The sequence below is a fragment of the Ostrinia furnacalis genome, unplaced genomic scaffold, assembly GCF_004193835.3.
Source record: "Ostrinia furnacalis isolate ACB-3 unplaced genomic scaffold, ASM419383v2 OfSCF4318, whole genome shotgun sequence".
NCBI lineage: Eukaryota > Metazoa > Arthropoda > Insecta > Lepidoptera > Crambidae > Ostrinia > Ostrinia furnacalis.
This window is the reverse complement of record NW_021134557.1, coordinates 514,386-527,650: the sequence shown is the minus strand read 5'-3', so window position 1 is coordinate 527,650 and position 13,265 is coordinate 514,386. Positions and strand designations below refer to the sequence as shown.

The 13,265-nt window shown below is 43.3% G+C and overlaps 1 protein-coding gene across 1 annotated transcript in view; it reads right to left on the bottom strand.

The window, feature by feature from the left end:
- Nucleotides 1–1,634: 1,634 nt before the first annotated feature.
- Nucleotides 1,635–13,265, bottom strand: part of sl (small wing phospholipase C gamma 1) — a 32,220-nt gene continuing 20,589 nt past the window's right edge. Inside the window, exons 10-15 of the mRNA XM_028313675.1 lie at nt 11,289–11,483; nt 9,334–9,513; nt 5,012–5,154; nt 4,403–4,714; nt 3,942–4,123; nt 1,635–2,092 (exon numbers count right to left, since the gene is read on the bottom strand). Of these exons, the coding sequence (XP_028169476.1) occupies nt 1,842–2,092; nt 3,942–4,123; nt 4,403–4,714; nt 5,012–5,154; nt 9,334–9,513; nt 11,289–11,483 (1,263 nt within the window). The 3' untranslated portion in view covers nt 1,635–1,841. The remainder of the gene's footprint in view (nt 2,093–3,941; nt 4,124–4,402; nt 4,715–5,011; nt 5,155–9,333; nt 9,514–11,288; nt 11,484–13,265) is intronic.

Sequence of the window (13,265 nt, the reverse complement as noted above, 5' to 3'; positions counted from 1 at the left end):
ACTAATCTGCGCGACTTTTGTCACCCCCTGATGCTTGGCACCCGGGGCGGACCGCCCCCACCGCCCCCCCCTTACGCCGCTACTGTGGTAACGTTTACTAATTTCCATCATCATAATAATTTCGCCGTGTTGTCATATGAATCGAGCTGCATTTTACCTATTTATATTTTAAAGTGGACAAGAACAGATAAGGAGCAATTTAAAGGTATCGCTAAACGTAATTTTAAAACAAACAGATCTTTTCTTTATAAGTTCGTATCAGATAAACTAAAGCCCGGTCGCCGAGCACGTAGAATTTCGTCCATTGACCCCAAGCTACCCATCCTTATCACACGCGCGTAATTATGATGCTGTCGCGCTCGCACACTCACTGCGGCCACCCGTCGCACAGTCGTGACAGCAATATGAGCGAGGGTTGGACGAAAATTTACGAGTTCGGCGACCAGACTATACAAATATACATTTAATCATCAAAGCAACAAACGGTTAGAATTACGCGCTGTTAAACTGTACGTTGTATGTAACATCAGATTTCAGAATCATGTGTTGTAGTTGTACCCTATTGCTTTTTAGGTAAACAATAACACAAACCACGTTAGCGAATTGAATAAAAGAATAAATATTTCACATTTATAAAATTGAAAAGATGGCGCCGCCCCTATAGACATACCTGATGCAACTATTCATTACACAATTCATTTTCATATTTGAAGTTAACTTCAGTGATATTTAGTACGCATTTACAAGCATACTCGTACGTACCGCATATCAAACAATAGTTACATGTTTCTTCTTCGTCGCTACACCTGCCAGTGTGATCGTCACACCAGGTGGTGGCAAGCCTCACAATCCGTCGCCATTCCTCCCGCGCTGCAGCGGTTACATGTTTACTAAAGCCTGGTCCGTGAGCACGTAGAATTTTGTCCAATGACCCCAAGCTACCCATCCTTATCGCTCGCGCGTAATTATATTGCTGTCGCGACTGTGCGACGGGCGCCCGCAGTGAGTGTGCGAGCGCGACCAGGCTTTACAGCAAAATTGTCGCTGCCAATGGCAATGTTTTACAAACATTACTGTGAATTGTCTCTTGTAAAGTACGTGAGGAAGTTGCACAGGACACCCCACGCGTGCCGCCTGGAGCGCGGCAGGCCGGCGGGGGGCGGGGCGGAAGGCAGCGCGGGGGGGTCGAAGGACGGCCAGCGCCACGCCGGCGCCGGCTCGCGCGGCGACAGGTACACCGCTCCGCTCGGCTTCGGCTCGCGCGGCGCCAGGTACACCCTACCGCGCGGCACCTGGTACACCGCCTCGCCCGGCGTCACGCGCACCGGCGGCTCATGGTACACCGCCTCGCCCGGCGTCACGCGCACCGGCGGCTCATGGTACACCGCCTCGCCCGGCGTCACGCGCACCGGCGGCTCATGGTACACCGCCGCGCCCGGCGTCACGCGCACCGGCGGCTCATGGTACACCGCCGCGCCCGGCGTCACGCGCACCGGCGGCTCACGCGGCGCGTGGTACACCGACCGCTCGAGTTGAGGCGAGCGAGTACAAACGCGTGGCTCATTATCAGACGAGGGCCGGCTCTCGTTCACATCGTTTTCCTCGATTAACCTTGCCCAGCGAAAAAATTCCTCGTTTTCGTAATATGGACTTTTAGGGCGGCTCCAATCCTGATGTTTTTCGACCAGATCCGCCAAGGACAAATAAATGGTATTTGGCGCAAATTCATCGCAGGTCGCGTCTGGGGTGGCGCAGGCGGACCCGTCGTCGTCCGTTTCGGCTGCTCGGGGGTCGTCGTAGTGTCGCCGCCGGGGACGCGGGTCGCGCCCCGGGCGCCGGCATCAGCGGTCCCGGGAGACGGAGTAGCGCACCAGCAGCGAGGACAGTTCCAGCTCCTCGGAGTAAGCGTTGGACAGCGGCACGCTGCGGAAGCCGGCGCGCAGGCAGCGCACCGGCAGCGTGGCCTGCCCGATGAAGTTGGGCTCGCCGAACATGTCCTCGTCCTGCACCGAGAACCGGATCAGAGCCAGCTCCGGACAGTGCAGCTCAAACTCGCACCTCTCGTTCCAGATCGGGTTGAGCCCGTTGTCCGCTGAAAACCAACAAATCATTTTAATTTTTTCAAAACGAAACCCCCGAGCGTTAAAGATGAACATCGTCGGCCGTTTGGTGTAGTGGTTCAGAACGGACTACTATGCCGAGAGGTCCCGGGTTCGATTCCCGGCCGGGCAGAAATTGAAATGATGAATTTTAATTTCTGTGACGGGTCTGGGTGTGACTATGTATAATATTTATGTATTTAAAAAAAAAGTATACAACGTGTCCCAAAATTCAAGGATAAGCCGGCGCCGCAGGATGGACATAGTCATGACTACTTTAGGAAAAATAAGAAAAAAAATCTATCTTAATTATTTTTAAAGTTACACAATAAATTATGAAATTCTTCGAAAATTGACACCCCTTATGATATTTTACATTACCACGACCACTATTTTTTAAATATTTCTGTTTTTTTGTTTGTATCGGCAACTTAAATAGTGCTGCTGTCCACTCCAATTCTTAAAACCTCCAGAATCCTTGCAGTTTTTACACAAAAGTTAATCAAAATATTTTAAACTTTTTAGTTGTTTCTCAATCTCATGGCCCAAGTGCCCGGGAAGACAAATCCAACGAACCCAAATTCGATAAGCTTCCGCTGTTTCGTTTAGGAGTTCCTATGGCCAGCTCCTGGCCACCTCTTGACTTCATCATCAGCACTCTGGACATCATCTAGCACTAAAGTGCACGAAAAGACAAATCCAACGAACCTAAACTAGATGCAATTCCGCCGTTTCGTTTAGAAGTTCCTATGGCCACCTCCAGTCTCCATCCAGCTCAATGATACCATAATATTGCATTGTCATCGTACTTTCATAAGTATACCAAATTTCAGCTCAATTAGTTGAGGAGAACTGGTTTTAAATTCAGTTGCAAGATTTATCCCATACTAACTAACAAGCGAAGTGCTTGTAAAAATGGTACGCATATCTTTTTTGCGACTAGTTTTCATAGAGTATTATACCATTTTGGAATCTTGGATAGTTGCGTCAACTTTATAAAAAACTTGCCGCAGTAGTGTTCATACTTTTTTACAAAACGACGAGTCAAAGTTGAGTGAAACTAAAAATCGTTCAAAATTTTAAAGAAATATCATATTTTGATTATAACTTTTGTGTAAAAATTGCAAGGATTCTGGGGATTTTAAGGATTGGGGTGGACAGCAGCACTACTTAGGTTGCCGATACAAACAAAAAAACAGAAGTATTTGAAAAATTGTGGCCGTGGTAATGTAAAATATCATAAGGGGTGTCAATTTTCGACGAATTTCATTATTTATTGTGTAACTTAAAAAATAATTGAGATAGATTTTTTTTCTTATTTTTCCTAAAGTACCCATGACTATGTCCGCCCTGTGGCGCCGGCTTATCGTTGAATTTTGGGACACGTTGTATAAGTAGTATATCCGTTAAGCTAGCACCCATAACACAAACATTAAGTTGCTTACTTTGGGGCTAGCTGGCGCTGTGTGAAATTGTCCAAAGATTATTTATTTATTTATCGTAACATTTTGTCAAAGTCAAAGTCAAAATTTCTTTATTTGTAGACTAATAAATAATTCTTACAAATCGTCATTTTGCTCTTCAGGAGCCTCTACATGTCTCATAATCTTTTTACCCTACCAGCGCCAATAGGTCATGTGAATGCACCCTTTTATGAAAAGTAGCAGAAAAATTTACCATGGCTGATTCTGTTAAGGTCACACAGAAGTTTGCAGAACGAGTAAGTACTGTTCCAACCTGCCCTACTCCCAGCCAGTTGAGGCAAGCCATCGCTGGTCGTCCGCTCCCGTGCAAATGCAAGAGACTCGGAGGGTTTGCCCCAAAGCTCGCTAGCTGACTCACCGACGATCTTGGTGACGAGCTTGGAGCCGGAGTCGTAGTCGGCGCCGAGCACCTCGACCTCGACAAAAGGGCTGGCGGTGCCTCGGCCCGTCTTGCACAGGTGCCGCGCGCCGATCACACGCAGCCTTATCTTCCACGGGCTCGTGTACTTCTCGATCGCCTTGTAGTCGAAGGGGTTGTATCTGTACGAGTACACAGGAAAGTTAGCCACGTTGTAACACGTCAAAGTATAAAAAGAATGCTCGATGTTATGTTGAAAATTGTATTTCCCGGTAGAGGTTAACAAAGGTGACGGACATACTTTCGTCCCTACTTCCCGGTACCACCGTATGTTATCCCAAGGTGATGGTGTGACCAGATAAATTTGGGACGCGTCTAAAAATCTTGCATTAACTAACAAAGAATTTGAATTTGGATTCTTGGAAAGGGGTGCACTGAACTGATCAATGTTCCAGACTCACGTCTCATCCAGCATGAACTTCGGCTTGAGCACGAACCCGCAGTTGCCGTTCTCCTTGAACTTGCCGACGTTGATTTGCATCGCTTTGTCGGGCGTCTGGTAGTTGAGCGCCACCATTTGAGAGCCGGCGTTCCAGAAGGGCACCGGGTTATAGTTGGACGAGTCGATGCGCTGCCCCTTCGGATATATCCGGCTGAGCTGCACCGTGTGGTACTTCACGAAGAACTTGACTTCGTTCACGCACATCAAGCGCTCTGCTTTAGTCTCGGGGAAGGAAGACATCTCCGTGAACACGAAGCCTTTAGTCTTGAGCCTGCAGGGAAATATTCAGGACGTTTGACATCTATAACGGGAACGGGAATAAACACACCGCTGTATGTATCACTTCTGCAACTCCTGAATAGCCAGGATCTACAGCTGAGCCTCGAAACCCAACCGGTGAAGGTTGAGTTAACCCTGGGGTTAGCTGTCTTGGAACCGTCAAAGAATTTAATCAGAAGAATATAGGAGTTTGACATTTACTTTCGTGCTGATCATTCTGTGAGAACTGACACGCGGGTTAAATACTCATTTGTAAGATACACAGTGACAAAAGATGATGCACGCTTACCTCTGCTGGTTGAAAGCGACAGATCGGCAGTAGACGATCAGGTCGGAGACCTCCTTGGCAATACGCCAGGTGCGCTCCATCTTCTTGTGCTGGATAGAGCGCGCGCTGGCGTTTTGCGCCGCCTCCTTGATGGCCGTCAGCCACTGAAAGCCACCGCACGGCTACGTTAAATGCTGTCACGTGGTTAAATGATATCACCTCAATCCTGTCATAAGCAAAAAGAGCTGAAGTTTAAATGAAACCCGTCATAAATAGCTTTAAATTATACTTTGGAATGTCTTCTTCAGCGGTCGGTATTTAGTTAAAGCAAAGCTAATTTTGAGAACACTTTACTACCATTTAAACACTGCGCAGTCTTGAATGTGAAGCACCGGATACTGATCGGGCACTGTTCTCGCATTTAGACTTCCCTAGTCGCCCCATGAGACAAGAAGTGTAAGCATGAGACTGTGCTGGTTAGTTCGACAAGAGATTAGCATTGAGAGATGAAAAATTAAGTGAGAAACAAAAAACAAGCTGAAAATAATTTTGTTAAAACTACATTACCTTTGCTTTCTTCTACAGCCGCTGAAGTGCAATATGTCTGACATGTTATGGCCTACTATATTGATCAAGCAATACTCCCTTGAGGAACTCCAACGCCAATTTCCTCCGTTGAGCAGCTTCTGCGGGCTGGCGCTAGATTGAGAGAACAACTGAACCGCGACAGCACCCTTTATTCTTAGCTTTTAAGCCGGGTTCAGATGGGTGTAATTACGTGTAATGTATAGCCTGACCAGGAACATAAAAACCCTGGCATAGAGGCGCGTCAATTGCATTTGATAGTGCAACACTGAGTACAGTCGTACCTGTGTAAATTAATAGGCTAACTTTTTGTATCAGGATTCAGGATTACGGGCTAATTTGATATTTTCATAAATCAACGAAAAAATATTATTATAGGTAACCTGGTTTAAATAAATTAAATGAAACCATCAATCGAGCTAGTAGGATTTATTTTATTATTCATCAATAATCAAATTCAGAACTTGAATATTCAACTGCAATGTCTGCTCACGAACGCTTCAAACTCTGTACTTCTTTCCCAATTCCATAAAATTCAACACTTAGAAAGTGACAAAAAACTTTAAAATAGGTAGTTGAAACAAACCACAGCTAATTTTCATAGTGGACTGTACTATACGATAAACATGTCAGTCAATTTGACAACCTTTGTTGGAAACATTATTCAATGAAAATATTGTCCGAACCCTTGGTATTTCTCTTCGACAAATACTTTAACACATTGTGAACCACTTTTCTTTCACGACTATAAAAAGATTTTAGCAATTTCATTCACAAAATCAATTGCGCACATTTAAAATAAAGTTTGTTTACACTTTGACAGCAATAGACTGACATGCAAGGTGACATGTCAATGAAGTTTTCAGTTACTGTTGCCATTAAAAGAAATTAGTACCATTAGTTTTCCGCAACATGGCGAGGGTTTTTATGTTCCTGGTCAGGCTATAACACGAATTCTACATGTGGATGGCACTACGAGCATTACATGAAAAGTGTTGCCCATACTATTTTCATAACATTACACGATACATCCCATTACGCCTTACACCCGTCTAAACCCGGCTTTAGAGAACGCAGAATAATGGGGACAGATGCGGTGTCAAAAGCTTTAGTCAAAACTTTTGACATCTCAGCTGTCAATTGCGCCAGTAACTCACGGGTTTTGACATTTACTAGAATCTAGCTCCGAAAAAATAATAGGATAAAAGTATGCCCGATTACTGGAACAAATGTGCACCCCTTCTGCAAGAATCCCGGCGACGACTGTTAGTCCAACGTGAAGGGAAAATTCCAGAACACAGACTCACTTGAAACATATAGATTAGTGGTTCCGAAACTGTGTATTGAATGAGTTTGGTTAAGACCGACGAGTGGTCGGCCACGGTCACCACACTAGCCCGCCTAAGCCCTTCTACATGGCTGCCTATATCGTCAGGATCAGGTGGCTGCAGAAAAAAAGGCTCCACATAAGGTTCTGCAGCCGATGTGATTCTCTACCGATATCCTGCTAACATTAAATCAATATAACAAAAAATAGCCTAAAGAAGAAAAGATAAAGAAAGGGTTGGGAAAATGTTTTTGTATAATTTTGTTCGTTTCAGCCGAATGACGTCCACTGCTGGACAAAGGCCTCCCTCAAGGATTTCCATAACGACCGGTCCTGCGCTGCCCGCATCCTGGCTCTTCCCGCGACCTTCACCAGATCGTCGGTCCACCTAGTGGGAGGCCTGCCCACGCTACGTCTTCCGGCCCGTGGTCGCCACTCGAAAACTTTTCTGCCCCAATCGTCTCTACGAGCTACATATGTGCCCCGCCCACTGCCACTCGATTTTAGCAATTTTAGTTAGTAGACTGGTACAAAAGAAATGACACTGATGAAATGATATGGTAACATATCGCGATCGAAGCGAATGCTTGTGAAATATCCCACAAATGGTTCTTATCATGAAGGGTTGCCAAGGGGAGGTAAAATGTGTGAGATGATTAGCATCCACTTTCCGAAAACCTATGGGACAGTGGGTTATTGCAGTCGGGACCCTATGAGGCGATGAGCCCCTGTCCCGCACATATGACACTTAGATGCAATATAAGGTAGGTATGAAGGAAGTACCATTTCCGGGAGAGGGGGGCCGCCCCTGCCCCTTCCCTAGGTGAGCGAATACCCATTAACTGCGGCAAATGTGATGGCGCAGTTAAACGCGCACGGAAGTATTGGCGACAAACCGAACTGCGTTGTTAAAAACGATGGAGTGGACTGTATTAGATGGATAGGCCTGCCGGTGGTGATTATAGGTGTGCTAGAAGCAAGGAAACACCAAAAAAGGGCCAGAACAGTAGGTATATTGCTCAATACATTAGAACACGAGAGCGTACAAAAAGGCAACTTCAAAAACCCAAAAAACAATATTAAAAAAAAAGTAAAAAACCATAAACAATTATCAAAAAAGGATTGCTGGCCAAACTGCCAGCAACATGCGTGTTTCGATCTCATTCGATCAAGTTCCATAACGGCCCGTTCACACATGGGAGTCCGTTTTACTGGTACGTTTTTAACGGATACGTCATAAAGGACAATGACCAAAAGTGGTCCAAATGTCCACCACTAATGAGACCTATATTGACTTATAGTCCATTAAATAGAGATTAACTTTCAGTATGGGACCAAAAAAAAATAAGTTGTCAGTAAAAAGTTATGACTGTTTCAAAAATTGTAGTAGTTTACACGCTAATCTCAGGAACTACCGGTTCGATTTGAAAAATTCTTTTTTTTTATGGATAGCCCATTTATCAAGGATGGTTTTAGGATAAATAACATCACCTTAAAACCAATAGGGGCGGAGCAGTAAAGACAAATGTTGTAAAAATGGGAAATATTATTCAAACTATTTTTACGCGTACAAAGTCGTAGGCACAGCTAGTATAATATTTAATAAAATTCATCTATAACCCCGCGCCACATACGACATGACATAACATGCGTAGATTAGTCCAAAATGTGCAATGGATACAATGATATCAAGAACATTTTTCGGATGAAAAGGTAAAAAACATGACTTTTCATTCAGTCATAACTTTTTACTGACAGCATATTTTTTGATTGCGGTTTGGTTATAATGAATCAGTATTTAGTAGACTATTTTACTACATAGGTCTCGTTAGTGGTGGACATTTGGACCACACTCCATACATTTTTGGTCATTGTCCTTTATGCTCTGTTCACACATAGGCACCGTATAACGTTCAACGGATCCGTCATTACTGGATCCGATGTGTGAACAGAAAACTCGCAGTATACCGCCGCTATTCTACAAGTATGGACGTCCGTTAAAATTCTATCCGTATATTTTTACTGTTCCGTCGTATTCGATGAAAAAACGGAATGTAATTTTTTTACGGAACGATATTTTTTACTGTATAGGTACAGAATATCGTGTCATGTGTGAAGTCGCTCATACAACTACATACGCCATCGACGAACAAAAAACGTACACGATAAAACGGAACAGTAAAACGGAGTCATGTGTGAACCGGCCGTAAGGCCCTCTTCACACGTTCCGGTTGCCGGCTAACCGGCGCCGGGTACCCGGTGGTGAAGTGTATGGGCATGCCGGATTAATTACGCCGGAACATGTGAAAGCTACGTACCATGTCCATACACTTCACCACCGGATACCCGGCGCCGGTTAGTCGGCAACCGGGACGTGTGAAAAGGGCCTAAGGGAGGGGTGTGTGTGCGTGTGCCATGAAGTGTAACTGACCTCCAAAGCGATTTCCCTGGTGGGCGCGGCCATGTCGAAAGGTGAGACCATGGCGGGGCTCTGCACGCGCACCACCCAGCGCGGCTTGCCCGTCTCCTCTCCCACCACCAGCTCCACGACCGCGCCCATCACGTCCAGCTCGCCTTGCTGCAAGGCACCCAACGCAGCTGTATCGCTCGTCTGCAAACGAGCAAACTTGTAGTATACTAAGGTTACTCTTTCTCCCGCCACTTGTCATCGCCAGCCAATGTGTTGTCCCGAAGCGAGAGGCAGAGATATTCGGGACGTGCATAAGTGCCAATAAAGTACTAATAAAGAATTCGAATGTTAGTAGCACAAGTCCGCTTTTTGCTAACCCAACTCTTGGCATATAAAGTGTTAGTCTAACTTTACACTTTTGTGTGAGTATGAACATGGTGATTTTCATTGGTATACCATAGACCTCGCTCTAAGTAATAATTTATTTGGAAATTCAACAGCAACAATTTATATGTTACAGAAGAGTTCAATACATAACTTTAGCCAATTACAGAGTCTCAGTATGCAGATAAGTTACATTTGAAATGGCTTTTGTGTTCAATTGATGTCAAATCGATGTCAAAGTGCCACAGAACCGAACGCGTAATCATAACTGCATATAAAATAATGAATTCATTCAGCATTGTATAGTGGTTCGATTCCTAGATGGAACAGGAGTCGGCACACACAATTGTGTATATTGAATTATTGATAAATACCTACGACAGCCCATAGAGTCCGACACCATCACCACACAAATTATCAAAGCAAAGAACGACACATTGATGTGTCACGCATTTATATGACAGGACCAAGCGTTGTGGAAATCCGGAAGGCCATTGTCCAGAAGTAGACGGCCTAAGGTAGCAACGAACATGTGTCAACTTATGAGCAAACTGCATGACAAACATTGATGAGCACATGTAAACATCAAGTATCATTTCAACTTCGGCTTCGGCTGCGTAGAATAAATTTAAATTACCCATGAGTCCATATAACTCTACCAGATTCCGAAGTATTTGGTCACACACAAAGCTGCATAACAATATAATATGTATGCGTCACGCACACAAACACAATGACTTGCGCTTCGATCGCACTTTTAAGCCATTGTTGAAGAAAAGCCATGGTTTAAGTTTATTTACACAAACATCTTCAAATTTCACGCCGCACAGCAAATAATAAGCAGTATATTTCCACTAAAGTAATGTGAATCACACCAATCAACCGGTGCACAAACTCGCAACATTTGAAACAATTCGTGTGGCAAAGGAACTCTGAAAGTTCCTATAATGCAATGCGCCCAGCATTAGAGGTGCCTTCCTTAAGAGCTGTATGTAGACTATTGAGTGTTAGTAGTTACTTAAATATGTGGGTTTGTGAACGAAACGCATAGAAGCTCCTTAGAATATACTGAATCACAAGTACACAACCGAAGGGCGAATCAATTGTCCATACTAACATTTTATTGGACAGTTTGTTGCAGAAACATCTGGAAAGATTTAGAATTAAATGACGTAATCGCTCAGTTACCGAGTACAGTACACACAGAGAAATATGATAATAAACTACTACTGCTGCCACACTTACAGGATAAGGAATATGCTATGACAATGATTCTTCGTATGTGAGATTAAACTCACTTACACACTTAAACGAAGTTATCACAAGTCACTTGCATTCGATTTAACGAGCCAAAACATATTTTAAATAATAATATCTGAACAAACAAGTTTTCTTGTTGTTTAATCAACTTAATCGTTTTACATTCATGAGGCATATGGACAAAAAGATACAAACGTAGAACCTCTTTTGTATTCGGATAAGTCGAGTGGAAATTAAACATGGGTGCGTCACGTGAGAGTATTGCGTTCGCTTCTACGTTATGTGCCGTTCACAGTGTGTTAGTAGGGCTGCCAATACGCAAGCATACTAACTGCGATCTCCGTAGCTTGCGGGACTTCGATCTCCTCGACGTAGTTGGCGGGGAACCAGTGGTGCTTCTTGCCGCCGTAGTCGCCGCGCCACCAGCCTTCATCGGGCTTGTCCACGTTGGTGATGATTGCGTGCTTGGCGAACGACAGCTCGTCGTCCTGCCGCGCGCGGTAGTCGTACAGAGCCTTCACCGTCACCTGAAGCCGGGACAAACGCATTCTTTTATTATAAACACAGAAAACTGTAGACACAACATTTATGCACTTATGCGATAAGATGGGAAAGGTGGGGCTAATAAGCACTACTAATTTGTGACAAAACATAGAACCAACATTTGGTTTGGACCAGAAGCATTATTTATTAAAAAAAAAACAAAAGTAATTGTACCTAAAGGAAGTAAAAAAAAATAAAAATAAATAAAATGAAAAAAAAAATTAAATAGTAAAAAAATACTGAATAACTTTAAAAAAAAATAAAACCGACTTCAAATGCGTTAACACAAAAAAAAACTAAAAATTCAAAATATTGCGTATATAAAAGTTCATCCCCAATTTTCCACCCTTGGGGGTGAAATATTTTCTGCAAATTCGCATGAAACCACCCTTTTGATAATACCTATTCAACAAAAAAATAATCGTTCAAATTGATTTATAATCGGCGGAGATATTGCGTATAAAAAAGTTTATCCCCAATTTTCCACCCTTGGGGGTTGTTTTTTCTATTATTAAATTTAAATGGGACCACCCTTGAGGTATTACCTATACGCCGAAAAAAGATTTGTTCAAATCGGTTCATAATTGGCGGAGTTATCGCGTAACAAACATAGAAAAAAAAAACATACGGGTCGAATTGAGAACCTCCTCCTTTTTTGAAGTCGGTTGAAAATGAATAAAAAATACTGAAAAAGAAAAAATAAGTACTAAGCTTTTTTGGCAGTGAGCAAAATATACATGTAAGGAAGTAGTCCAAAGTCCAGTTCAGAAAAATCTATCCTAGAGTTAGTCTAGGTCTAGTTATAAGAACATCTATTGAAGCATACCAAAGATTGGAAGGCTTACGCTAAATCGCTCCATCGCGCCCGCAATACCTCGGACCAGATAATACGAAGCCGACGCGAGTGGGAAGCACGCGTCACCTTGTTGTCGTGGTCACCATCGTGACGCCGCGGGCACGAGATCGTGGCCCATGCGCGGCGAAGTTACGCTGGGCGTCATCTCCCTTTGGTCAAGTGTTCGCAAAAAACTACCCCTCACATTTTCATCTTAAACTGTACACACGATTTAAAAAATATTTAATAAAAAATAAACGAAGTTCTAGAAGAATCCTTTTCAATTGTACTTTTATAGCATTGTTGTTACAATTTAATTTACGTCTTATCTTTGGACTAGTAAATATTATTAAAATGACTCACCTTTTTTCCTGAATTTATTAAAACAGCAACTTGTTATGGACGGAAAAATGGGTGGAAAGATTTTTTGGCATCATATACGAATTATTTTACTTTTTTATACTTATTATACAAATGTTAAATGTCCAAATCCTACTTTTATTCCTCTTTTTTGTAGCACAGCACATGTTGCCACACGGTGATGTTAAATTCCCCCAAAATTGGACAAATTTTGATTGTAATGATTCGAGTCGCACTGGTATCAACTTCTTCGTTGTTGAATCGTAGAAACACTTTGAAAGTGTACTGGTAGGTGCCGCGGAATGGCCACCAGCAGACCGACACGTTGATGCGATATGCTATTCTTGGTGCCATTTTTGCTATATGCAATGTATTACGCGGTTGAGATGAATGCAATTTCACTTTAGTTGCACCTTGAAAAGTTAAGCCGCTCTTATGCAAGGGAATGCATCAGAGTATTACGCACAATTTTTTAATTTTAATGGCTATTTAAGGTAATTTTTGTCAACAATAAAGAAAGCTCTATCCGGCACTAGCTTCGTGTACAGGAAATGGATGGCGGACAGACACT